This window comes from Drosophila nasuta, chromosome 3, assembly GCF_023558535.2.
Source record: "Drosophila nasuta strain 15112-1781.00 chromosome 3, ASM2355853v1, whole genome shotgun sequence".
Taxonomy (NCBI): domain Eukaryota; kingdom Metazoa; phylum Arthropoda; class Insecta; order Diptera; family Drosophilidae; genus Drosophila; species Drosophila nasuta.
Genome location: NC_083457.1, coordinates 15,815,972 through 15,842,170, shown reverse-complemented (window position 1 = coordinate 15,842,170; position 26,199 = coordinate 15,815,972). Strand labels below are relative to the sequence as shown.

Here is a 26,199-nt window from a genome sequence, read left to right as displayed (position 1 = left end):
TAGTACGAAACCTTTGATTTCGTCATAGCTGGTGATGTCAACGAATTAAAATGAAATTCTTATTATCACCTTTCTTGATTTCTGTTGCGACAAATGATTGCTTTATTAAACGCAGACTTGCCTTTATATATTAACTAAAAAGTACGTGAGACGTTGCATAGAATCATTTTTATATACTATAAGCTAATCTAACGTATTTAATTCACAAAACAAACCTAAATCTTTGTTTGAAATCCAAAAGTCATCATCTATTCAGTATTTGTGGCTATCTTGAACACAATGCGCTCCTCGAGATGGGGAAAAACAATCGGTGCACGCTGCAAATATTGTTGCAGAGCCTCGATATCGCCCTTGTGCAAGACCTCTGTGTGTGGATTCTCCTTCTCAAGCAGCTCAAATCCATCACCACCACTTAGAACGAAATCGGTTGTAATTATATTATAGAAATCCGTTTCATTAAGAGCGCTGTACGATGGAATTCGACACTGAGCGCACAACACAGAAGCGGAGACGACACGTTGTCCCGATCCACGTTCGAAGTCGTACTCCACATGAATTCCAGACAACTGCAGAAAGCCCCCACTTGCATCTGTGCTCCACAGAGTCGCAGCACGCTCCAAGGCGTTGCGCAATGTTTGACCCGAGATGCGAGTCAAGACCAAACGATTCGTAAAGGGAAGCACATCCATAATGTCCCGCAGAGTAATCGATCCCTCAGCATTCTTATCGATCGGACCACGTATGCCTAGGAATTACAAAATATATATAAATATAGAATATAATAGAATTATAAATATATAGCTAACCTCCTCCACCCATCAGGGCCACCGCAGCATCTGTCCAATAATCACCGCCCTTATTCTCCAATACTCGAGCGTATACCATCGAATCGGTGATTAAGTTACCCAAATTGCACTCTCGCTGGCGGCACACTTTGCCACCCTCTAGGTCGACCTTTGTAAAGCCAATTATTCTCTCTCCAATTGCTGCTATAGCGGGGCGGTAAGCATCAAGTAAATCCAACACATCCTGTTCCTGAGCAATCGAAGCATTCAGCAATATTGGAGAGCCATCAAAAGAGACCAGATTTCCATCGCCATCGAACTATGGAAGGAAAGCATTAGTTCACTATATATAAGAATAATTACATTGATCTTCAGAGAGTTGGTCTAAAAATAAGGTTTTAATTTGAAACAAACATACAAGATGCAATAAAAAATATCCTATTATATGTTAAGCTGATATATCCTGACATCCCTCTAGTTCTATTAAAAATAGTTACTCTATTTTTAGAAGTTATGTTTATGGTATGCTTTTCAAGGAGGATAATATCTAGCTCACATCTCTGAGTATACCTGTTGAGTGTCTAAGAAACCTGTAACTCTAGTATCACTAAAACAATCCTACAAATTTCTCGTACCTTCGGTTTAAAACAAACTGCGATAACAATTCATAAATAAACAAATTTAAGTTTAAGAATAGGCGATTTATGTAGTAGGTATGCTGAAGAAAACCCTAATGCTTGTTAATGATTTTGCTGATTTTCATTTTTGATATATTCAGCTCTTTAGCTCACCTGCACTTTCAGTTTTCCCAAGTACTTAGTGTAAGCATAAGCCTGCACCACAGGCACCTTCTTGCCACTTGACTGTGTCACCGTGGTGGGATAAGGACCACGAACAGCCTCGGGATTGGTGTCTGCTATATCTGCAACGGGTTGACTCGAGTCGAGGAATGTGTGCGAATGTCCACCAATGACAATATCAACCTCTGGACAATCTCTGGCAATCTCCAGATCCTTCTGGTAGCCCGAGTGTCCCAGAGCAATAATAATATTGATTCCCTTATCCTTCAGCTTTGTCGCCTCGGTACTGAAATGATTGAAACACTTGTACTCTCAGAAACATTCTTGGCTACACTCACTTGATGCTCTCGACTTCATCCTTGAACTCCACATTGATGTGTGCATCGTCTTTTGTCTGATTTGTTAGGTAACCGATGATGCCTACTTTAACGCCATTCACATTGAGCACAGTTGAATTGCTCAATTTGTTGGTGGCCAGTAATTCGGGTTCGTTGGTCATATCCATGTTAGAGACCAGCACAGGGAATGACAAAGCATTGAGAAATGGAACAACACTTTGAATAGTCTCATCGAATTCATGGTTGCCAAGGGACTGAAAAGGAATATAATAAATCTCACATCTATATTATTAATAGCACAAAAGGGACTTGCCATGGCATCTGGCTGCAGCTTGTTGAGAAAGGCGCTGGTGATATTCTCCCTAAAGAGAGTAAACCAAGCGGTGCCGCTGTAAGTATCCCCCGCATTTAAGTAGAGCACAGGAGTTCCTCCATTCTTTGCCTCCTCGCGATGTCTCCGCACTCTGCAAGGGATTTTGAAATTATTGTCGTTTATATAGATTAACATGGATATGTTTTAACTTACTCGTGGGCAACACGCGCTATACCTCCAAAACATTTGTCTTTACTCGTGTCGTACCGTGAACAGACTCCTCCATTCCTGCTCGTCTGCTCAAACCTGGCATGCATATCATTGTTGTGCAGTATGATGAACTCATTGAGAGCAGCATCCCTGGACACTCTGATATTGGCACTCAATGAATGACCAAACATCAGCAGAAACACATAAATCCATTGCTGCAACATTATTCGATCTGAAAGAGATGCCAATGTCAGATTAAAAGAATTAGTTCTTTACGATAATAAAACAACTCTATAAGTTGAGAGTGACTCTTAAAACATTAAACTAATCTACGTCTATATGTTAGAAAGATTGGAAACAAGTGTATTATACCAATCAGTAAACACCTTGCTGTGCTTCACGCATTTCACTTAACATCCGTATTTCTATTCCTCACTTAACGACCGGACTTCCCTAAAATTTGGTTAGCTGCATACATTCCTTGCTTAACGGACACATTCGGTTTATTTTGGGATCGTTTTTGAGTACCAAAAGAACATCCATAAAAAGTATATTGCTTTACTTAACATCTTTTAGCAAGCGGTAAATTTTTCGCTCCTAACATAGTTGAGGCCTTTAAACGTGTGAATTTTATTGCACTTCTGAAATCTCTTTGAGTAACTTACATAGAATTAATATTTTGATTGAAGAAGTTCTTTATGAAAAACAATAACAAATATTATAAGTGATTCTCGTGCTTTCAATTCTATTCCTGGTTTGATTTGCTAATGTTTTACTTACATTCCAAGCCGGACATGCACTTATTAGTCGAGCTGTGCACAAACTGAATTCAGAGCAGCAGAAAGCATCACTTAATATTATTAATTAATGCATATACTATATAAAATACATATTTAAGTGCTCTCATTGAGCAAACAACAGGTAGATGCCCATCTTGGCATAGAAAAAATAATCTGATTGCACTACTAGTTGCTCTATATATGGTACTATGTGTGCTTCTCAGAATTGCTCTTATAATTATAATCAGCATCAAGTTCAATGTCAAGCTCTACTAATGCTGAATAAATAATATATTTTCATAACACTTTGCATTTTAATTTGTTGTTGATTAAGATAGTTTAACAAATTATTTATTAGTTTTGTTGTAAGACTGCTTGATTTGTTGTAAGACTGCTTCGACAGAAAAGGTATGTTAATTTTAATAAACTTTATGTAAGAGACAGTTATCTAAATATTTAAATATAAGTGAGGAAATCGCAGAGACTAAAATAGCTGCTGAATTTTAATTTAGTTTGTCAGTTCCTATGTCCAAACGCACATTAAGTTTATTAGACTTGTAAATTTCAAATTGAAATGCTAAATTCTATTTACACATTATGAATTTAATAAATAAATAACATTTTTAAATAAAGTTTTTTATTAGTATCATAATTTAACATTTAGGAAAAGGAAAAACTATTCCTGTTATCGTGCTATCTTTAAGCATAATAAATTAATAATTATATTACTGGCGATTGCTGGACTATCTTTGAGATTTATTTATTATACTCTTCACCTTCAGAAAAATCATAAAAATTAGGCAAATACGCATTCTTAAATAAAAATCCCATACAATATGAAAATCATGGAACCGCAAAGCTTTCATTTTCACTAAAGATCCAAGTACAGAAATAAACAAAATCAAATAAAGTTTTGCTCGTGGTTGTAGAGAGTAATAAGAAATAACTACAAATAAATAATTTTTTCAACTAAGTCTTCGGTAATCCCTACAAATTATATTTTTAGAAATGGAATGCAGTGCTAAATTGTTTTCAGTGTACATATAGGTGTGCACTTATCAATGCAGTGGCAGGTCAAAGCGAACTATCGAGGGGCAACGCCACAGATATCGAAGAGATGTCTGTGAAGCGTGCCAGCTGCAAATGCACGATTCGGGCATAAACGGCGCACCGAATGCGCTACGCTGTTTGTGGCGCCCCAGGAAGCAGGGTATGCTGTTGTGAGGCAAGTCGAAGTTGTTGTCAGAGCCACAGCCACGAGACAACGAAAGCGGAAAGGGACATGAGGTGAGGCAAGGACGCAGATAGCAGGCCGCTGCTGCAGTTAGAGAGCAGCAGCAGCAGCAGCAACGACAGCAGCGGCAGCAGATTGTCAGGGGTTGCTTTCGATTGCAGCACAATATCCTGCCTGCTGTCTGCTGCTAGCTGCCTTCTGCCTGCTGCCTGTATCCTGTTGCCTTCCCGCTTCAGCTGCCGTGGCAGCGAGCGAGCGGCCAACGAAATTCAAACAGCTGCAACAATTTTTTCGGTCGCCTTTAATTTCCAGCTCTGCAACGGCACATCCCCTAATGCCCGCCTGTCTCTTTTTCCTGTTCCTTATTTTTTTTTTTGGGGTTGCTTTCAGGATCGCGCTGCCAGCCTGCAACAGTTCTGCACTGAGCTGGGGTGCATGCAACGTTTCAGTTTGTTGTGATCGCCAGGTGAACGAAGGTTGTGCCGCGGACCAAAAAACCATTTCGTAAAAGGATATTCAAAGCAGCAGTCGAAGCAGTCTCATCATGTCCGGAAAACTGATAATGAAACGCAAGCGTGCGGATCAGCGTAGAGCTCAGCAAGCGGATGAGCAGCAGCAACAGCAACAGCAACCCAATCAAGGCAACGAGCCAGTCCCCGAGAAGCGTCATCGCCCAGGATCGGATACTCCACCAGCAGAGCTGGAGCAATCACCAGCATTGGCAGCCAACAATTCCAATAGCATTTTACTCGAGGCTCTGCAAAAGATCATGGAACTGCAGGCAGAGCTGGATTCGTTCGAGCACGATTTGGATGAGCGTGAAGAGGTTAATGCCCATCTCGATGCAGACGAAGAAGAGCATCTGGATGCCGAGGTAGCTGCTAACTTTGCGCCGCCAGCGAGTCGACGCACTGAGGCCGAAGCTCTGGGATTTGCGATGTGCGCCCGCGAAACGTTGTTGTTCCTGCAGAGCGAAGGCGTCTCCACGGAGTCAGTGCTGTATAAGACACTGCTGGGCAAGCTGGTGGGTCAAAGTGATGGACTGCTGCACGCCTAAGTGCGACACCCTGTATTATACCCCCAGTGGAGCAATCTAGTCAATTTACTGCAATCTCATTGCGAGTAAAACCAAAAAGTTGCAGCTGCTTGCATATGCAACCAACTGAAACACATAGTTGTAAGTTGTTTACTCTAGTCAGTTATTGTGAAGCAATATAAAATAATATACGTAATAAATAAATAATATTTACAAAAAAAAACATGGTGTTTATATTGACTAATAACCCAAATTTTAGTTGATGTTCACTTCTCCTTGGTGTGTGTCTTAGCTAAGTGCCTGCTATAGCAGGCAGCATTTGACACACTTCGAAAGAACAACAAAAGGTACAAACAGGGTTGTTATTTATTGCCCTTGGCAATGAACGGCTTTCATAAATAAATAAATTATTTTAGAAGCATTTCAACCCTCTCTCTCCCCCTCTGACTAGATAAATAAGTTGATATCAATTGAAACCCTCGCAACAGATTTGTAAATAGAATTAAAAACTACGTAAGGGTTTGAAAATGGCAATTGTAACAGGGTTGAATCAAATATTCAAAGAGGGAAATTAAAACACTTTTTTTTGTTTTTATGAAATTAAGGCAGGATTTTTATTCTAAATGCCAAACTTCCCCGAAAATTCTAAATAAAAAAACGTTTTCGTATGAGTTTGATTTTAGCATACATTTTAAATATATTTATTATGTAATTGTACATGTAATAATTAATGAGAATATCTCAATATTTAATTCTTTCGCTTTTGTCTTTATATTTGCTTTTATTGTTTTTAGGGCGGGAAATTTATAGTTATTAAATATTATTTTATATTGTAAATGTGTTTGTTTAAACATTAGTTGCCATCCATTTAATAAGTATTATTTATTTGAATTTATATTGAAATTTCAATTCTGAATTTGGGCTTTCGGGAATTGCCCTTTAAGTAAGTTTGTCTTTTAATTCTGTTTATGTTTATTTAATCTTTGTATAATAATAATAACAATAATTAGTTGAATTAAATGAATGTATCGTCGTTTTTTTGTTTCTTTTGTTCATTATTGATATTGTTTTATAAACTAGATTTTAATTGTTTTCAACAATTTAACGTTCACATGATTATAAGTAATTCTTACACTTTGCTTTAGTCGCAACAATTTGCATTTTGGACATGATATTTTTATTTATCTGTTTTGTAATTAAGTTCTTTGCACTTTACCAACAATCGATTAAAGTTGTAATATGTAGATGTATTCATATTGAACTGCTCAGCTGATAGTAAATGCGAAATTAAGATTTTGAAACTTAAGGGAATAAATAAAATAAATTTAGAAATTCTAGACTCATCTGAGTTCACATAATATTGAATTGGAAGATTAGTTATAGTGGGTTCATTTGGCACAAACGTAAGTAATTCAAATTCTTTAGAAATTTCAAGTTTGGCATAATTTTCGCTTATTAGGAAATGTTCAGTAAAATAAAAGTAAATTCATGAAAGTAAATTCGGTTCAAATTTAAAGTAAGTTTTGTTTTGAGCTTTTCGACTCTGCGTGTCTTATTATTTAAATTCAATGAGTATTTTTGTTTATTCATATCGTAGTATTATAGTTTCTTCATATTGTTTCAATAAAGTAATCATTTGCAGCGTTATCCACATAATCATGGGCTTCAATTCACAATTTCTGAATAATATAAATATATATATATATATTAGGTTATGAGTATTTAATTCGTATATTTATAAATATCTTTTCATTTCTATGATGTCAATCATTCATTATTCATTTGTTATGTAAATATTATGTTCTGTATGTATGTATATAATATATTTATGTATATATTTAGTTATATATTAAATTTATGTTAAGTGTGCCCAATTATATAGTTTGTTTAAGTAGCAAAATCTTATAGATTTCCTTTCCAACTGCGCGTTAGTTATACATACACACACACACTTAAAGAAGTAAGTACACCAAGTGTACTCAACACACTCAATCGCCAGTAACAAGGAGTTAAGTTACGAATACGAAGAAGAGATTAAGCAATTATTAAATTTGAATAAATTGTGGAAAATGTTTTCAATCATATGCTGGAGATCGAGCTGTGTTTCATCATTACGGTTTTACGTTTAATAATATGTCTCATGTCGTTATATATTATTTATGCCAGGCCAACTTTCAGTTTCGCCCATCTAATTATTTAACGTTTATATCATTGTTTAATTTAATTTGTCAATTAATCCCGCACGTTTGCAGACGAGTGCGAGTTGTATCTTAAAGATGTTTTTGCTCTTTGTGTAAATATAGATTAAAAAAGCGGACATAAATTGTCCAAACGTCTCTCAGCGTCCAGCGACCAACACAAAGTAAAATTTTCAACTTGTAGCTGCACTATCATCCAACGATTTCCTTGCACTCAAAAATATGTGTATATATATATATATATGTATATAATGTATATGTTTGTTTTTTGGTTTTAGTATATATCTAAGTATGTATATCTTAAGGTTGTCGTTTGTAAATATTCATCATCTTCCCTCTTAGTGTACAAAGTATTTGTGATGTTTGTATTGTTGTCTCTTGATTTGGTGTTGTTATATGTTACTATTGTTTATTGTATCTGTTGTTGTTGTTCTTGTTGTTGTTGGGTTGATTTTGTGATATTTGTGGTTTAGAAAAACTGCACTGGCAACAACGGAATCTCACAAATTGTATGAAGCGAAGGAATAGAGGGGCTGTAAAAGAATTCAATTTGTATTTAGAGTAATCATGTCTTGTCAAGTGTTGTGCGTATATATATTTTTTTCATTTCTTGTTTTCTTAGCAGTCAACGGCTTTTGGAATGCGAATAAATAGTTTCCCGTGATGTTGTATAATGTTGAGGCTATATATGCATTGGATATGTATAAGAGGAGTATGATGTAGTCGAAGCAACAAGCTGGTTTATCATACAGGAAATTCAGCTATATATTTACATTTCTAGAAGCCGTGACTTTATTTGTGAGGTGTTTTGTGCAAGGAACGATGAACTGGACAGGGAATTGTTGTAAACATCCAATTGAATATAAGTGCTCAATACCTTACTAATAGCATACTGGGCACTGTTGCAGTTCTTGTGTTGTTCTGGTTGTTTTGGTTGTTGTTGCTGTTCTTGTTTTTACAGCCTGAGATGTGAGTGTTGTTATTGTTGTTGTTGTTACTGCTGTTGCTTGCAACTACGGCATTCTTGTGGTCATTCGTTGCATCCTTTTGGTTCAGTGTGTACGGCGATATCGAAAAGTTCGTCATGCTCACATCATTGGCAATATGATTGTTGTTGTTGTTGTTTTTGTTGCTGTTGTGCGGTGGGTAATTTTGTTGTTGTGGGTGTTGTTGCTGTAACTGTTGTTGTTGTTGTTGTTGGACCAACGATTGTTGTGAGTGGTGTTGTTGTAGTTGTTGTGTAGCTTGTTGATGTTGCTGCGACAAAAGATACTCGTAATTAATCTCAGAGCTATTCAATTCAAATTCTATCTCATCCTGAAAATATTCTATGTTGGTTACCTTTGAGCAGCCGCTGCCATTGCCAAAGTTGTTGTGCTTGTTAGTGCTGCATTCATTTGTCACAGATCTAGGCATTAAATAGCTGTTGCTGCTGCTGCTGCTACTATTGTGGCTGTTACTGTTGCAGTTGCGGTTGATGGTCAGATTGTGGGTTTTTGGTATAGGATTTGTTGCACTAGTTGCGCCTCCCCTCGCACCACCTCCATTGCAGGCGTTATTTCACCTGTTAACATGGCTGCGATTGTGATTTGAATTAAGGCCTGCTGCGTTGTTTGCATTCGATTGCGCCGCTCCGCCTCCTCCTCCGCCGCCACCTGCAGAAAAAGCCACAAAACAAATCCAACAGTAAAAATCATTTCCTTTTGTTTCATTGCCCCCCAACTCCCACCTGTATATCCTGGTGAATGCTGATAATAGTCCCGTCGCGAGTAATCTGTTTCGTAATCCGCAGTTTCATAGTGCCCGCCTCGCACTCCCCCGCCGCCTACGCCAGTTACGTTGCCAACACCACCGAGTATACTCGTGGGCGGACCATGACCATGTCCGTGTACGCCGTGGGATGCATAGCTGTAGGCATCGTAGGACTGATGCGGATCGTAGGCAATGCCATCCTCATAGCCGCGACTGCAAGTGGAGCTTTAATTAGTAGACAGTAAATAAACTATGAAGGATTTAACTCACCCATAGGTCTCATCCATTGCTGTTCTAGCCTTCTCCAGTATGGACATGACCTTTTGCTTGGGGGCCAACACATTTTTGCTAAACGACGACTGCTGCGAACCTCTGCGAATGTTAAACAAGTCAATTACAATCCTTATTAGCTACAAGTAATTGACGTATGTATTTACAAACAATCAAAAATCTATTTCTTTCTAAGCTTATTCACATAATTGAAACAATTGCATTCAATGAAATCACTAATAAGGCAAGTATTGATTAAACTAATTAACAACAGTTGAGTAATATTTACAATAATTTAACTCAATTAAGTTCTATTGAGCACATTCATGCAATGATATTAATAATACATAAAATAAGCGATATATTTTTATTCAACCTTACCTGTAACCATGATGAGCCATATTCTTGGCAACTCCAGCGCCAGCAGCGCCTGAATTTGTTGATCCTCCCATGGAATTTCCAATAGCATTCGAGCTCTGCATGTGCGAAACTTTCTTATACGAATTCTTCGAGTTGCTGTCGCTATCGTTGAGACTTGTGCTATCCATGAGTTCGCGCAGCTGCTCCTGGCGTATGATATCGTTGCTATCCGGTATGAGATACTTGCGCAGCTCGGCCATGGCATAAGCGATGCGTGCATAAGCCTCGGCTGGCGGCGCAATTGTGGAGATCTCCACGTGCAGGTCGCTGTTGAGATGCGCATACTTGGGATCCTTGGAGCTGCGCAGCTCCTCCTCTTTGGCACGATCGCGCATTGAGTTGCGACCCAGCACCGTCATCTTGCACAGCGTCTCCTCCTGCAGACGGCGCAGTGAGTTGCCCTTGGGACCGAGCAGTTTGCCCACAAAGTTAAACTGCAATTGGAAAATGCATAAATGATTGATTGACTGTAAACCTCGATATAATTAACATATTTCATATAATTAAACTGAATTAGGAAGCAATGCAATTAAATTTGTTATTAATAACTAAATTGAAACTAAAGGAAAGCAAATTTTCTCTCGAAAGTTAATAAATGGCAAAGTAATTATAATTTTATTGTTGTGCCTATGTTGGAATATTTGTTTTCATTTAATTCAATTAACTTATTTATAGTGTTTATATTCAAAATATTTAAATGACTTCATATTTCAAAGCTGAGAGAGTATTTCAAAACTGCATTTTTGAATTGGGCTCTAATAACCGTTTCGGGAACCGAATCTTAGTTTAGTTTTGAACCAATCCCAGTCTAATATTTGCTAGACTTTGGCTACGATTGCATACTCACCTTGGGATGCTCCCGGATGGGCACCAGGACACGCTGTGAAATGCGCAGTGGCTTCTCGCGATAGATGTCCGCATACTTCTGCTCCCGCGACGGAATGCGTCCCGTGGTCTGCACCTTTTCAATCTCTGCAAGTTGTTGAAGCATATATAGTGATTATTTAGTAATTAATGGTATACCACTTGATTGCTTACCACCCTCCATGAGCTTCTCGGCTATGGGGAATTTGCGGTCCATGCGATTCTTCTCGGCCATGCAGTCGCGTATGTATTCGTTGGCCTTCTCATTTAGCTGCACACTTGCGCCACCTTCTGGGACGCCATGAAGATCATGGGCGCCAGCATCGCCGTTATGCGGTCCCCCTCCGCCCCCGTTTCCAGCACTTTTGCGTGCTTTACCACCACCTCCGCCGTACTCGTTGCTGTCCTCCTCGTTGTACGCGGAGTAATCACCGTTGCCGTCGTATTTTTCAGTCATGCTCGCTGCTCACAAACAAAACAGTGTTTAATTTGGCTAATGGGTAGTTGCTATTCAGTGATCCACACAGCAGCTGCAAATATCCAATTGGAAAATATGTATGTACTCTCTGTTTTCTCAGTACTAATGGCGCGTCATCTCATTCCTCAGTTTAATCACTTTTTGTGAACGCATTCAAATTCAAATTCAATTGCAGCAACCTCCCACTTACTTCTCCCTATCTCCCTCCCTCTATACCAGCAACAACCCACGCGTCATTTACTCACTCTCACACAAACACACACATAGCTCACGCACACAAACCTTTACCAACACACACACAAACTCTAGTTTACACAGAAAGCAAAAACAACCACCGTGCGAATTTCAAAGTCAATTTGGCTGCCCAAAGCTACGACAACAATAATACCGGTAAAAAAAGAAGAAAAATACAAACTTTATAGCGTTTTCATTTGTTGGACATTCGCAAACAATTTCTTTCGCTTTTGCACAGTTTATTGGTCTGATTTCACCCGCGGGTTGCAGCAACTCTTCTATCAGTCCGTCGTCGTCGTTGTGGTTGTCGTCTGTCCTGCTGCACTTTCACTTTTCAATGGGACGCATTTTGTTTCCACCTACATACATACGTTTTATTGCATTTTCCTTCTTGTCTTTTGCAAAATTGCAGCAGTTGTGCTTGCTGCCGTTTCGATTCCTTTAATTTGTACTATTTTACGAAAATTATTTCACTTCACTTATGCGTATTTGTTGTGTTTTATTTTTTCTATTATACGTTTTCTTCTGCACGGTATATGTTTTTTTTATGCAATGGCTGGCAATTTAGTTTTGGTTGTTAGCCAGGGTTGCAAATTCACGAAAAACAAATGGATTGCATAGAGCTGCAATTGAATTGCGAATTCGAAAAACAGCTGATTGCCCCAAAGGTTGTGGTTTAAGTCTATGCTAAGGGCTAGCAACTTAACGAAGTGCACTGAACTCTGAATAAGATGTGCAAGACATTTTTACAATATTTTTATTGAAAAGAAAACTGAACTACTTGTAAGCTATAAAAATATGAAAAGTTATTCATGGAATTGCTTTTGATCTTTTAAAAATTGCGCCATTCTTGATAAAGTGTAACCTGTGCAGGCAATATTTTTTCGGTTATAACTAAACTTATAAACGCCGCAGGTCACACTACTCATTGCTTTGTGTTCGTATCGATAAATCGAATCGATAAATGTTTTAGTGCCTCTATTGTGTTTGCGAAAAGAAACCAGCTTAAGTTTTTTGTGAAATTCACAAAATAATTGAATTTAATGTACCGCTTCCAAGATATGACTCATTAGTAAACTTGACCAAGATGTCGAAAATCGCAAGCAGCAGCAATGGCAACGCCAACTCCTGTGTCGAGACGCCTACGGCACCTGAATGGTTGTCCAAATTGGAAAGCAGACGCGAAATGTTGAAACGCTCGAAGCTGGGACACGAATCGGGGGCGGGAGCGCCGTGTGGTGAATGCCAGGACAAGTGTCCAGGTCTCGATCTGCACTTTTGGCGCAAGGTGTGCCGGAATTGTATGTGCCGCAAGGATCAGCATTTGTGTACCGATGATGACGCCACCGGTTGGGCGCAATTCGAAATCTTGGGCCAGATACGTGCTAAGCCAGCATGTAAGTGTGATAACAACATATCTCTCATAGCTCGCTCTCTCACTCTAACACTCTGTCACAGTCATTAAAATCAAGGCCTTGGCCAGTCAACCGGTGCAAGTGGAATGGGTGCCTCCGAATGCGTCACCCGATGTCGTTACGGATTACATGGAAACGCTGGGCGCTGCCCAAATCCCTGTCGCAGGTAGCGATGCCGCCCACAAGCGCAAGCAGCAGTTGGAGTTTCAGGTGCCACCCCACGATCTGGATGCAGCACTCTGCGATAATCTCACCGAGACTGAAGCCCAGCAGCTGCAGCAATATGTGCAAAAGCTACGCGATCAATGCGTCGGCCAGGGCATCGTGGTGCGTGTGGGACGCCTTGCGCATGGCCATGTGGAGCATGTGGTGCCCCCACAATCCTCGCCTGCTGCAGTTGCCATGCTGTTGCACTCGCTTGGTCTGCCACCCGTTGCAGATGCCACGTTGAACGAGCTGCTCGCCAATCCCAAACTAGCGCAGGCACTTTCTCAGCCAACCACACAGGCATCGCAGCCCAAGCTGTTGGTTGCCTTCTCAGAGCCTTTGAGTGAGTCCACGGCACAATTTGATGCGTTGCCTGCGCTGCGGGCACAGACCAAGGAGAAGCTGCTGGGCATCAGTCGCCCTGCGTTGCAGAGTCTGGTGACACATGGCGTTGTCTACGATAAGTTGCTGGGCATGCTTAACGTGAATATGAACATTCTATCAAATCAACGCACTTCTAAATCATTTTTATTTACAGGAGCGCAATCTGAACATCTCACGTGATCCTCGCTTGGGTCCAATGGCGGAGTTTCGCAAAGAGTATGCAAGCAATCCGCAGTTCAAGGCCGAGATCAATACGGTTTGCCCACCGCCCGCCTTGGCCACCACGCCACTTAAGTCGTCGCTAGCGACACCGTTCCACTCGCCTCTGCCGCTCAAGAATCCGGTGCAAGCACGTTTCAGCGCCCAGATGCGACAGGATACGCCAATGCGGCGCGTGAAGTTTGGCGGCGTGTCCACCATTCTTTACGATTGCGGACTGCCCGCGCACATTGATTACGAGCGTGATCCGATCTTTGCGCAGATTGTGCAGGCAGAGCCACTGAAGCAAGCACTGCAGGATGTGCGCGCTGGACGTCCAGCCAACTCGGTGGTTATTGCCACCCAGCCACTGGCCACGGGTAACTTGCAACAACTGCAAGGTTTGGCTCCAGCAACTAAAGCACAACTGCAACAACTGGGAGTGGACAAGCATATGTTGCACTCGTCGCTGGCCAATGCGCCTTATTATGATCGCCTATTCCAGACGCTGCAGGACAAAGGCATACGGCATGAACAGTGTCAGCTGCTGGAGCCGTTGAAACAGATGCACGATTGGCTGCTGAACGATGAGCAACTGCTCGATGACATTGACAAGCTGTTTGCTGACATGGCCAACGCCGGAACAGCTGGTGGCGACATTACCTATGGCAAGGAAGGCTTGAGCAACTCGGCCAGCAATGACTCGGGCTTCAGTTCGAAGCCATCAACGCCAGGACATGCTGGCGAGGATTTGAATGCCAGTTTGGGTAAATTCACCAGCATACCAGGTATTGAGCACATGAACATGTATCCCAGCTGTGCCGGCATGCCAGAGCAGTTCCAGCAGCTGCAACTGGGCGAGAACTCGCCTTTATCAAGAGGTAAGCCAATGTTATTCTCTGTATTTCCTCTTTTAATTAAACCTATTTCCGTTACAGATTCCGCTGTGGCTGCACCACCGCCCAGCATCAATTGTCGCGACTGCTCGCAACCCATAAATCTGGGCGAGGTGGCTGTGAAAGCTGAGCGTGCAGGCAAAGAGATTGCCTGGCATCCGGGTTGTTTCAAGTGCCACACTTGCCGCGAACTTCTTGCCGATCTCGTCTACTTCTTCCATCATGGCCAAGTCTACTGTGGTCGCGATCTGGCCATCAAGCTGAAGATACCGCGCTGCAAGGCCTGCGATGAACTCATCTTTACCAAGGAATACACCGCAGCAGAGGGTGCCACCTATCATATCAAGCACTTCTGCTGTCTGCAGTGCGACGAGCCATTGGCTGGCCAGCAATACATTCCCGACGAGAAGTCCAACATGCCGTTGTGCCTGCAGTGCTACGACAAATTCTATGCCGGCACCTGCAAGCGGTGTCAGCTGCCCATTGGACCGGCAGATCAAGGTGTCGCCTGGGGGGGGACATTCACTGGCATGGCCAGTGTTTCGTTTGTGCTGGCGTCGGTTGTGCCAAATCTCTGATTGGCGGTCGCTTCTGTGTCAAACAGGACATGCCCTTTTGCAGTCCTGCCTGTGTGCACAGCGTAATTCCTGCCAAAGTTTAACAAAAGCAAAACAGTAACAGTATTCACATAAAACGCACAAAACTAACCATAATATTCACTATGCTATCCTAGTTATGTAGAGCATTCATTTGCCGATGCAACGATGTGCACAATTCAGAGGTTGACTTTTTTAATGGAACGTACTCTTCAAGTGCCTAGTATTATACATTATACAATCCATACACGATTTTTAGCCGTGCCAATAGATCCGTCTAAGGAATATCTAAATATACACTATACTATATATTTACATACGCATATATTATTAAATATATGTACATATATTATATACACGAATTTTAAATGACATTTTGTAGCGCACGTTATTGCAATAAATATTTGAAACGCTATTTGAATATCTGTAATTTCCCTGCTATATCAACAAGTAATTTCCCCAAGTTTTTTTTCCCAGTTTTGCCAAGCAGCAATTTAATTCCCTAGTACTCCTAAATTTCCAATTAAAATTATTTGTAGTTAACTTTTGCGTATTTTGAATTAGTTTCCCAAAACTCGTTTCTTGAAATAAATATTTGCTTTTACGCTATTGAAAAGTATTTGCAATTATTTCCCTTGTGGAAATTATTGTGGTAATTTCCCAGTATTTATAAATATATCTCCATTTTTTTTCTTGAGCAATTAAAAATGCTTTAGAATTTATATTATTTTTTACGTATTTGCTGGTAGTTTTTATTGGTAATTGCATTTCATTATTTATTTATTAATAATAATAATTCCTTCTTGTATATGTATTAGGTGTATGTATAAAGATTGTTGATTTCATTTTCATTATTACTTTATTCTTGTTTTGTTTTGACATTTCTGAGTTCATTGCAAAAAGCGAAACAAAAGGAAAATCACATCATTTGCTGAATTACACAAATTGAGTTTGCTTTTTATTTTTGTTGTTTTGCTTTCAAGGATACCGTTACTTTCGCATAGTTTTTCATTCTAGTTTATTTATGTTTAATTCTCATTGAGTTCTGTTTTGTTTTGTATATAAATTAGTCGCCTGCAAATTTGTTTGTTCAGTTCGTCGTATGCTAAGTTTGTAGGTATGTATGTTATGTATCTATGTATATGTATGTCTATGTATAGGCAAACACCACACACAATCAATCCAATTGTATTAACCGATTCGAATCGGTTATTCATCACTAGGAAACTTGTTCGAGTTATCGAGTCGGATTGCTTTCATATTTCATCATAGTGGTTATTAAAATGGCAGGGAGCAGGATCACCTATCGGAACCGCAACCGGAACTGGTTCCGTTCACACTCCGTTGATCGACGGTTCAAAACTAATGAATTAGTAGTTAATGTATTCAGCATGATTTCTATGTTCACAAGTTCTTGGTTGTGTTTCTTTGTGTTCGTTTTTATTTCTCTTCGGAGTTACCAATTAGTTTGTTTTTTTGTTATCTTAAAATTAACACTAATTTTTTGCTTTCGCTTTCTCCTGTTGATCGCGATCCCTCGGCTCTGCGTCTATCGCTGCATCTTCGCTCATTCTATATATTGATCACCTCCTTTCTTCTTTGCTTGTTTCGTTCAATTGTTTAATATGTATGTATTAATTACATTGATAATTAGTTTAAATATAATTTCTGTTCGTAAACAAATTTTACATGATAGGATTTTAGTTTTTTGTGTTTGTATTGTTTTTTCTCTCTTGTTTGTATTGTTTTTGTTTCGTTTCATGTATGCATTTTGCTACAACAAAAAACTATGCCTTAAAATAATACTTTAGTTACAATGTTTTCCTTTTATATATATATATCTATTTTTCTCGCTTTGCATTAATTTTGTTCGCACTTCTCTCGCGCTCTTTCTCTCTCTTCTTTTCTTTCGATTTTGCATAACTAAAAACAATCAACAAAATGAGTTAAGTTTCAAATAATATAATTGTTGTAACTAATTTTCTGATGGTTGGGGGGGGAGGTGAGGGATAAGAATAGGAATTTGGGAATTGGGGATGTTATTTTAAAATGACAACTAAAAGTAAAGCTTATACATATAAGTGAAAATGGGGTTGGTAAGTGGGGGAAGGAGGGTATTTCTATGTATAGGTAACACTAATTACAAAAGCTGAATGGGCAGCACTGGCGTCCATCGTTTGCCAGCGTTGCCACACGTGGCGGCGGCGGCGTTCAGGGAATTGCGCATCATTTATGTTTTCCAATTAGTACATAAACTAAACAGAGTCTCTCTCTAGAATGCAGCAGCTACAGAAATATAGATTCACTTTCAGATTGTGTTCGCACACACACATGCACATCTTAAGGCTATACACAAAAAAATGTCAAGTTAAATGTAGGATACAATAAAAAAAACGGTTCCCGATTCTCCATCCACTCCGATTCTGATCTGATGCTCATCCTAGTGCTATATAGCCTGGGGTGCTCAGCCTAAAATGCGATGCGTGTGTGGAGCAGCAGCTGCCGAAACTGTTGCCGTCGTCTTCCCTCCTTGCTGTTCTCCGCCTGATCGCAATCCTCAACTCCAGCTCGATGCCGTGTCGTTTGTCAACAATTCGTGTAGACGCCTTGAGTGTAATACAGCTCGGTGATTCGCTCGGGAAGTGTGCTGTACAGGTTCGTGATCAGATCATGGGGCAGTCGTGACCACGCCTCCTTGATGCGAAATATCAAATCGTCTTTCCGCGAAAACTTGCGTCCGCCGTCGAACACCTCACGAATGAGCCAACCCCAAATGTTCTCCATAATGTTCAGGTCATGGGCGATTGTTGGCCACTTCTGGGTTTTCAGTCCCTCGGCATTTAGCAGCTCCTGGGCGGTGGGCAGAGCGTGCGACATCCAATTGTGATCCTGGAGCACAAAGTCTGTGTTGCCGCCCAGTTTGCTAACGATATTGGGACGCTCACGCATGATGGCCTCAATGCAGGATTCGGGACGTTGTTTGGCTGACGACACCTCCAGATGGATGGGTCCGCCCACACAGATCATCAGGTAGATGTAGACAGAGTTGCCGCGCGGCCGTTGCGACAATTTGCGCTCGTAGTTGCGCAGATCGTGATAATAGTAGGAGAAACCATCGGGACCATCGAGATTGAAGCGTCGCTCATCGTGGAAGACGACACGACGCCAATGCTCCTCGCTCCACACAATGTACGTGTTGGCAAAATTGAGGCGCTCGGTTTGATTGTATTGGGAGAGCAACGGTTCCGTTTTCAGTTTCTTGGCACAATTGGCAGCCGCAGATCCCGACGACGACGTTGTTGCGGACGTTGATGAGGCGGACGACGACGAGGATGACGATGACGACGACGATGATGACGACGCCAATGCAGACACTGATGTTGCAGCTGCTACACCACCGGTTGCCACCGTGGCTGTGGCACGCAGCAATGCATTCGCTGCCGCAGCAATGTTGTTGCTATTGCTGCCAGCGGCGGCAGCAACGGCAGCAGCAACAGAGCGTGGCTGATGACTGATGATGGTGGGTGAAACGCTGGAGCCATTCGATTGTTGTGTGGGCGCATGGCTGGAGGATGCAGTGCCTCCCGTGCTGGAACTGGCTGCCGAGAAATTGGAGTTCTGATTCAGCGCATGCACTGGCAGTTGATTCTGTTGCTGCTGCTGGTGATTCGATTGCAACTGCACCTTGTGTTGTTGGCCATGATGTGTCGCTGCTGGATGGCTGCTGTGACTGTGTGTGTGTTGTGTGTGCGCGAGTGTGTGACTGTGTGAGTGTGTGTGACTGTTGTGCGTCGGCGTCGCCTGCTGCTGATAGTAGGGATGATGATGATGGTAGCTAATGTGCTGCTGATGCTGATGTATTGTCGGCTGCTTCAGCTGCAGTTGCTTCAGCTGTGTCTGCGACTGTGCCAGCAATTGTTGTTGCTGCTGCTGCTGCTGTTGTGCCACACTGTTGCCACCGGGCTGCTGGGCCATATAGCTGTTGCCCTGATGATTCAGATAGTAGTGCAACGCCATCAACTGCTTGTTGGCAGCAGCACTAGCACCCACACCGGAGGCGACACCAACGCCCGCCGATGTGCTCACCGTGGGAACGGGCACAGCGGCGCCACCTGCCACCAGCTGCACACCTGCCTGACCATGACCATGTCCACCATGGGCGGCGGCTGCTGCAATTGCTCCGGCGCTAGCAGCCAGCTGGGCGGCCGATTTGGGATCGTAGATGAACTTGTTAAAGTTCTGCAGATCGTCTGGACTCAGCACAAGCGTTTTCATTTGGAGTCTGGAGTGTTTTTGTTGCTGTTTTTGTTTCCTGGTTGTTGGTTGCGAGTTTCGTCAAGTTCTTTTTTGTTGTAGTGTTGTGTAGTTATTATATTTGTCGCTTTGCACTTCCAAGCTATATTGCTTTCATATGGTGTGGGATTATGCAGCGATGTGGCAACACTGGGTTTCGTAAATGCAATGCAGGGAGGTGCTGCTGACTCTGCTCACGCACACACTGCGACGTTGTCGACGCACTTTCACGACTGCTGCTGCTGCCCGATAGACTCGGCTCGTCACTGCCGTGCTGTGATTTCCAAATGCGCTGTGCGTGTTAGGAAACACCGAATCCAGCAACCAGACTGACTCTCTCTCTCTTTTGCTCTCTTCTCACGTGTTTTTGCGTGAGCTCTCTTTGTTGATCGTTTCGCCTGCGCTCTCCGTGGGCGTAAGCTTGCTTTTGCTTGTGTGTGTTTGTGTGTGGAGAGAGAGCGTGCGTTTTCGCTTGCGTGTGTGTATGTGAGTTATCAAAGGGCCCTGGCCCTTGCTGCCTGTTCCAAAACTAAGCTTAAGCTCTCTCTCGTTTTGCTTGCTCTCTCTTGTTGGCTTTGCGTGATTGCAAAACTATACGACGACTCTCGACTTGGAGACGATGATGTCGTAAAAAAAGATGTCGGTTTACTTTCCCACGTACATATACGTGTATATGTTTCGCGTTTGCGATAGTGTTGGTGAGCCTGCGTGTATGTGCGAGCAGCGAGTGCTGCCAGAGCTCTTTTTCAATATGTTATCCTCTTTTGTTGAAGTGGTTTTTCTTGTCGGAGCTCTGCTTGCCGCTGCTGCCGCCGTTGTTGTTGTTGTTGTCGTTGCTTGGGTTGCTGTGCAAATGTTTCCTTGTTTCTTTATTCTGCGTGCCGCTGCTGCTTCGATGTTGCCTCTGGTTGTTGCTGCTGCTGCTTGTTTTTAGGTATTCAGTTGTCGTCGACGTCGATTTACCTGGAATAAAATAAAGCAGGTACGTATGTGAAAAAGAGTCTTGTTTCACACTTTGCATTGTGTTTTTCATACAGCTCACACACACACAGAGTTGCTTTGCGGCACTTATATAAAATGCACCCAAAATGCACAATACATATGCATTCTGTATGTGTGTGCGCCTTGGTACTTGAGAGCTGCACATGAGTGTGATTGTGTGCGCTTAAACATGTATTCCAATAATTTCTTGGTGAAATCTTCTTTGTGCTCGAAACATTTCGGAACAGATGTTCAGCGTACTCAGATTTCAGATCCCCGCATTCCCTATGCCAAAAAAGTAAATAAAAGGTCTGTCGCTCTCTTTCGCTGCCAACGTTCGCCGCATCTTTGTCGGTCGGTGTCTTTTGTCGTTGTTTCTTTCAAAATGAGAGCACACACACACACGCACGCACAGTCAGACAAAAATACGCACATACACATGCACAAGTGCAGTTGCATTTTTGGAAATTTGGGCAGTTTTTTTGTTGTATTGTTGGTTTTGCGAATTTCACTTTGCAGCCGTTTCATTGTGTATGTGCGATGATATGGCTGTCTCGCTTGCACTTACTGGTGCATATCTGTATTTTTGCATTGATGAAACAAGTGGTTGGGTCAAAGTTCATCCCAGCAGAGCGAATAAAGATTTAAGCCACACGAAAGTATGTTTGGAATATCTGAATCTTTAGCCTTAAAGCAGATAACTTGCTCGATGTTCCGGCAGGTGCTGAACCCAAAAAAAAACATACAAAATCCTGAATATTAACGCTGCTACACACAGCTGCCACATGAAACATGTTCCGAGTCTGTCGTGTCTCTCTAGCGTGTGAATGCAACAACACCAGGGACGAAAACCGGTTGGCAGCCCAACAAACTAAACTGGCACTCCAAAAAAAAAAAGCAAAATATAAAATGAAGTCTCTCCATAAGCCACAAATATAAATTCTAAAAATGGAATTTAAATTTATTCAAAATGAAAAATGATTATATTTATTATTTATATGTAGATTGTTAATGTGGCTGATGCAGCTGATTTTTTTTGTTCAAACAGTTTGTAGCCCTGGCAACAAGAGATAACATTACATTTCTTGAGCTTCATAAATAACTGTAAATCAACTGGAACTTCAATGACTTGTAGCCCTGGTACAAATATGTGTGTTTTAAAATAAAAACTTTTGTTGCGTGTTTACAGCATGTTGTGTTCGAAGCCAAAAATAATTTGTGCTATTTGAACGTTGCTATTTTATTGTTGTTTATTTGGTTTGCTTTGGCGATAACGCCACACCGCACAATACACACATATACCTATATATGTATACACGTAGGCCAATGTTTTTGTAGTACGTGTATATGGCGAGCTTTATCATCTGACAACGCTGCGATGATAGACACGAGCCCAACACAAAAGCAAACGCAAAAAGCACGCACATGCTCCAACAATAATCTGCATATTTTTCACTCTCACCAATTAGCTAATAAATGCGATTACTTTACTTTACTTTTTGTATTTTGTATTTATTTTACTCCATTTTAAGATGTGCTGGCTAAAATGCAAGAGAGAGGGAAATAGGCATTTCGGTTGCCAACAAATACTGCTGGGGCTTCACACTGCCACCATTTCCCCCAAAAAAACATCGTCAGAGCCAGTGTGTAATCATAAAATGAAAACTAAAGTCTGCACACGACGGGGATGAAACCAGTTTGCTTTCTGTAAACTAGAGTAAGGGAAGAAAGCTGCTGTTGATGCTGGTCGGCCACTCTGTATCTGTATGTATGTATGTGTGAGCTTATATTTGACAGAGCGCGAATGTATATAGTAAGTATGTATGTGTGTCTTATTGGGGTTGTTGTGCGTTTTTGTTGCTGCCACGATAGCGATGGCAGCAGCAACAGCAACATTAAAGTCGGTCGCACGTCGGTCAATTTTGATCGAACCCGAGTGCAACACGCTGCGGTAACAACAGCAGCAGCTGCTGTTGCTGCCTGCAGCAGACCCTAAAAATCAAGACAATTTAAGCAGAAATAATTCTTGCAGCAATTGTGCAACAGAGCAGAGGCTCCATCAAGGGAAAGCTTTAAAGCTCTAAACCACAAACTCAAAATTAATTAAACGATAAGCCAACTACTACAAACAGACGCAATTTCAACTGCAACCGAAGCCAAATAATTCAATTACATAGAAACAGGGTTGCAACATTGTGGGATGGTGATAAGGTAAATAATCAATATAATCTAATTCCTTATCTCCAAAAATGTGTTAGATAAACTATAATTGAAAGCCTAGATATTAAAATATATTATAATTAAACCTCTTTTAGTAAAATCGAATGTTATATACTTGCTCTTTAGCTAATTCTTATTTTGGCTCAAAATTTTAAGTTAGATGCAAATTTTCAATAATAATACTACTACATAAAATCGAAAACTTTTGAATATTTTTGAAATTTATATAAAAGTACTCTATTTATAATTTGTTGAGTAGTACAAAAACAGCGCTCACAATTAATTAAAATATAAAAACAATGGAGAATCGTCAATTCATAATTCGGTTTTCACAATTTCATGATTGCCACTAGAATTTTAGTTGGAAATCTTCAAAATATCTTTAAAACAACGAAACCTCGCTTAAAACTTCTTTCTTCAACCCAACAAAACAACGTACGACTTTCTTTTCAAATGACAACCACTGTGCGCAGTGGTGACAAAAGATTTGCCAGCTGACGACGGTCAGAAGGTCGAAAGTTCAAGCTTCAACAGAACAGAACAAAACAAAGCAATGAGAAAAAAGGCAGGCAACAATGTAAGTAAACTACGTGAATAGTTCACGCTGTGATAAAAATCGAAATGCAGTGCGCAATTCGCATAGCATGTCATACTCTACTACTATATGATGACTATGGGACGCCACACAATAACTGATTTGATATTTTTCCAATTTGTCGAGCATGTGCATCGCAATTAACTACACAGCTGAAACTGATGCCATTCGTCGCCCGATAAGATACTGACAAAATACCAGTTGTTAGCTGGCATTTCCCGAAATAGTCTGTTTTATTATTGTACTTTTGCCAAGTAATATTGGGTATTACATATTTTTGTTATTTAATTTTTTATTTAGAATCGTAGGAAGAAATATCAAAATAATTTTGATTATGCCAAGATCAGTTAAAAAAGATATGTATACTCTTATTTTTAAGAATTTCGTATATTTGAGGCAGATGGTATATCTGAAATCCTATTCTAAATACTTTTTAACGTATGTTTGCTTTTTCTTTGTACATAAGACAACTTACTATCTGAGAAACAGTCCCAAGTTGATATTTACCAATTGATATAAGCTACTCCTTCATTTCGATGCTATGTTAAAATTGGTTGAATAGTATATTATATATTCAAAAAGTGTATTGTTAAGAATGGGTTAAATGTTATAAAAAGGTATATTTTTATTTTTTACTTAATTCAGTCTGTTGTTATTTTTTAAGTGTCAAGCAACGGTCAAACTGTTAGAGGACATCTTTTGAGAGCTGTAGTTTTTGCATTGTCCCACTGTGCAAGCGTTTCATTGATTCATGACAATTGGCAACATATTGCAGTGTTCAAGCCGTTTTCAAATCTGCTTTTAACACCGCTGACTAAGTGAAACCAAATCACACATTTGAGTCATGTTATCTCGCTACCAAATGATTCGAGGAAACAGTTTTGTTGTTGGGTTATTTACTGCTGTTTTTCCTCACAGCAAGTGTATTTATTTATTTATTTGTTCACCACGTGATTCACAAGAAATTCTTCTATTATTAAAGTTTCACTCGCTTCACAACATTTACAATTCACAATAATTATGAATATTGAATCACATTAGTCAGTCAATCAAGCAAATCAATCACATTTCAATCTAGCACAAAACAGCTTTCCACAGCACATACATTTTTCTGTATTATTGCTTAGACTTTGAACAATTTGTGTTCACAGTAAGAATTTGAATTTTTGTTGTTGTTGTCTTTGTTGTTGCCGAGCAAACCTCACATTTCCATACGTGCATGCGTATAAGTGTGTGTGTGTGTGTTGCTGTGGTGTGGCTGTGTACGTCGAAAAAAATACATGGAGAATACGCGTTGCGTTGCGGGTGGGGATTGAACCGTTAAGCGTTACGTTGTTTTGTATGGCGTCGCGATTTACGTTATGCTGCATCACATAAGCAATGCATTTTAATAGCAGCTCTCCTAGATGCGCACACACATACACATGTACAAGTATTAATATATGTATATGTATGTATGCATGTAAATATCCAAAAATATAAACGAACCCAACATACGAATAGGAGGAGGAAGGAGCTGCTGCTGTACGTAATAAAATCCCTTGCGCTGCAATGCAGCCAGCAACCGCAGCAGCAGCGACAGCGCAGTTACTGCGCAGCAAGCGCACATGCTTCGCTTCTTATTTATAAATTGAGCCAGCCCTTATGTGTTCAACTCTCTGTTATGTGCCAGCCGCTGACGAGACATACGTATTTACACACACACACTCGCACACATATATACAGACATATTGTCTCTACGTAGTACGTGCGAACGTGCGTGCATGAGGTTTGCTTGTATATGTACATTTCGATGTATGTGTGTATGCGTGTGCGCTCTTGTGTGATGCCATCGTCGATATTGAAAGTACGTATGTATGTATGTACAAGTCTTTATGTACGAACGAATATTTGTACATAATACACAAAGTATCGACGACGTTGCCTTTTGTACGAATGAATCGTTCAAAATTGCTTGGATTTGCGAACAACAACGGGACGACGACAACGATCCGATACGAAGTTAATTCTTTATACGTACATATGTATGGATGTATATATGTACGTCCGTATGTAGACATGTATCACATGCCATAAGTATGTACATTCATCCATATGTACATATGTTTGTGTGTACATATCATTTTCATTTTTCACGGAACAAATATGGCTGCACACAAAAAAACGTTGCGTTGAAAAACGCTTACGCTGCTTTACTGCTGCTTTAAAAGCACTTTTCACATTCACACCAATAATTTTACATACATATACGTATTTCTGGTTTTTAATTTTTTGCTTTTGCATTTAATCAAATATTGAAAGAACGACAGCGACCATTTAAAAGCTGACTGGCTGATTGGGGAGCGAGCGTAGATTCCGTTTGCGTAGCCGTTTTTTTTTTTTTTGTTGGTTTGAGTGCGTGATTACGCCATTTTCTTTACTCTGCACGCCCAATTTCACAATTACCTTTGTTAAATTTCGTAGTTTTCTTTACTGTTGCACACGCGTACACTGTGTGAGCGTTTTATTCGAATTAATTTGGATCACTTATTGTGATATTTTATATTCTTTTAACGATTTTTTAAATGCATTTGTTAAAAAACTTATAAGTTTTCACCACACTAACCACCACACGCACGACTTGTCGACAGACTCACTGAGGAACTCAGCGTGACCGCAAGCTAGATTCCAAAATATATTTTTTAATGAAGACAAATGTACTAA

General features: G+C 40.5%; 5 protein-coding genes across 6 annotated transcripts; 2 read left to right on the top strand and 3 right to left on the bottom strand.

Annotated features, from left to right (window-relative positions):
* Window positions 1-78: 78 nt before the first annotated feature.
* LOC132792375 (protein 5NUC-like) lies at window positions 79-3,307 on the bottom strand. Its single transcript, XM_060801719.1, has 7 exons — window positions 3,227-3,307; window positions 2,450-2,678; window positions 2,237-2,387; window positions 1,924-2,177; window positions 1,577-1,871; window positions 807-1,104; window positions 79-745 (listed from the first exon to the last, which is right to left on the bottom strand). Exons 1-7 carry the CDS (start codon window positions 3,240-3,242, stop codon window positions 249-251), a joined length of 1,740 nt encoding a protein of 579 aa, XP_060657702.1. The 5' UTR covers window positions 3,243-3,307; the 3' UTR covers window positions 79-248.
* Window positions 3,308-4,891: 1,584 nt separating this feature from the next.
* Window positions 4,892-5,681, top strand: LOC132792408 (uncharacterized). The gene has a single exon (XM_060801771.1). It carries the CDS (start codon window positions 5,004-5,006, stop codon window positions 5,514-5,516), a length of 513 nt encoding a protein of 170 aa, XP_060657754.1. The 5' UTR covers window positions 4,892-5,003; the 3' UTR covers window positions 5,517-5,681.
* Window positions 5,682-6,336: 655 nt separating this feature from the next.
* Window positions 6,337-12,489, bottom strand: LOC132793269 (KH domain-containing, RNA-binding, signal transduction-associated protein 2). 2 transcript variants are annotated; one of them, XM_060803033.1, is made up of 9 exons: window positions 12,083-12,489; window positions 11,174-11,529; window positions 10,983-11,107; window positions 10,097-10,569; window positions 9,716-9,817; window positions 9,423-9,658; window positions 9,035-9,348; window positions 8,571-8,950; window positions 6,337-8,226 (listed from the first exon to the last, which is right to left on the bottom strand). In XM_060803033.1, the coding sequence occupies exons 2-7, from the start codon at window positions 11,454-11,456 to the stop codon at window positions 9,254-9,256; spliced, it is 1,314 nt and encodes a 437-aa protein (XP_060659016.1). In that variant the 5' UTR covers window positions 11,457-11,529; window positions 12,083-12,489; the 3' UTR covers window positions 6,337-8,226; window positions 8,571-8,950; window positions 9,035-9,253. The 2 variants fall into 2 exon arrangements, with proteins under 2 accessions (XP_060659016.1, XP_060659017.1); XM_060803034.1 differs by lacking the exon at window positions 12,083-12,489 and adding an exon at window positions 11,893-12,068.
* A 174-nt stretch (window positions 12,490-12,663) lies between these two features.
* On the top strand, window positions 12,664-16,474 carry LOC132793267 (uncharacterized). The gene is given in 5 exon segments (XM_060803031.1): window positions 12,664-13,108; window positions 13,170-13,816; window positions 13,872-14,796; window positions 14,854-15,323; window positions 15,326-16,474. Coding segments are annotated over 5 exon segments (2,499 nt in total). The 5' UTR covers window positions 12,664-12,798; the 3' UTR covers window positions 15,473-16,474.
* LOC132793268 (protein hunchback) lies at window positions 16,184-26,136 on the bottom strand. The gene is made up of 2 exons (XM_060803032.1): window positions 25,942-26,136; window positions 16,184-20,663 (listed from the first exon to the last, which is right to left on the bottom strand). The coding sequence occupies exon 2, from the start codon at window positions 19,680-19,682 to the stop codon at window positions 17,994-17,996; it is 1,689 nt and encodes a 562-aa protein (XP_060659015.1). The 5' UTR covers window positions 19,683-20,663; window positions 25,942-26,136; the 3' UTR covers window positions 16,184-17,993.
* Between the last annotated feature and the right edge of the window lie 63 nt (window positions 26,137-26,199).

What these genes read in the sequence shown, in the direction of transcription:
- LOC132792408 (XM_060801771.1), top strand. Translation starts at nt 5,004, where the DNA reads ATGTCCGGAAAACTGATAATGAAACGCAAGCGTGCGGATCAGCGTAGA.
- LOC132793269 (XM_060803033.1), bottom strand. Translation starts at nt 11,456, where the DNA reads ATGACTGAAAAATACGACGGCAACGGTGATTACTCCGCGTACAACGAG. An exon ending in CGAGAAGCTCATGGAGGGTG is followed by an intron (nt 11,108 to 11,173) that starts GTAAGCAATCAA and finishes AACAACTTGCAG; the next exon opens with AGATTGAAAAGGTGCAGACC. An exon ending in CCATCCGGGAGCATCCCAAG is followed by an intron (nt 10,570 to 10,982) that starts GTGAGTATGCAA and finishes TTCCAATTGCAG; the next exon opens with TTTAACTTTGTGGGCAAACT.
- LOC132793268 (XM_060803032.1), bottom strand. Translation starts at nt 19,682, where the DNA reads ATGAAAACGCTTGTGCTGAGTCCAGACGATCTGCAGAACTTTAACAAG.
- LOC132792375 (XM_060801719.1), bottom strand. An exon ending in GATGAAGTCGAGAGCATCAA is followed by an intron (nt 1,872 to 1,923) that starts GTGAGTGTAGCC and finishes CAATCATTTCAG; the next exon opens with TACCGAGGCGACAAAGCTGA. An exon ending in TGGGAAAACTGAAAGTGCAG is followed by an intron (nt 1,105 to 1,576) that starts GTGAGCTAAAGA and finishes TTCCTTCCATAG; the next exon opens with TTCGATGGCGATGGAAATCT.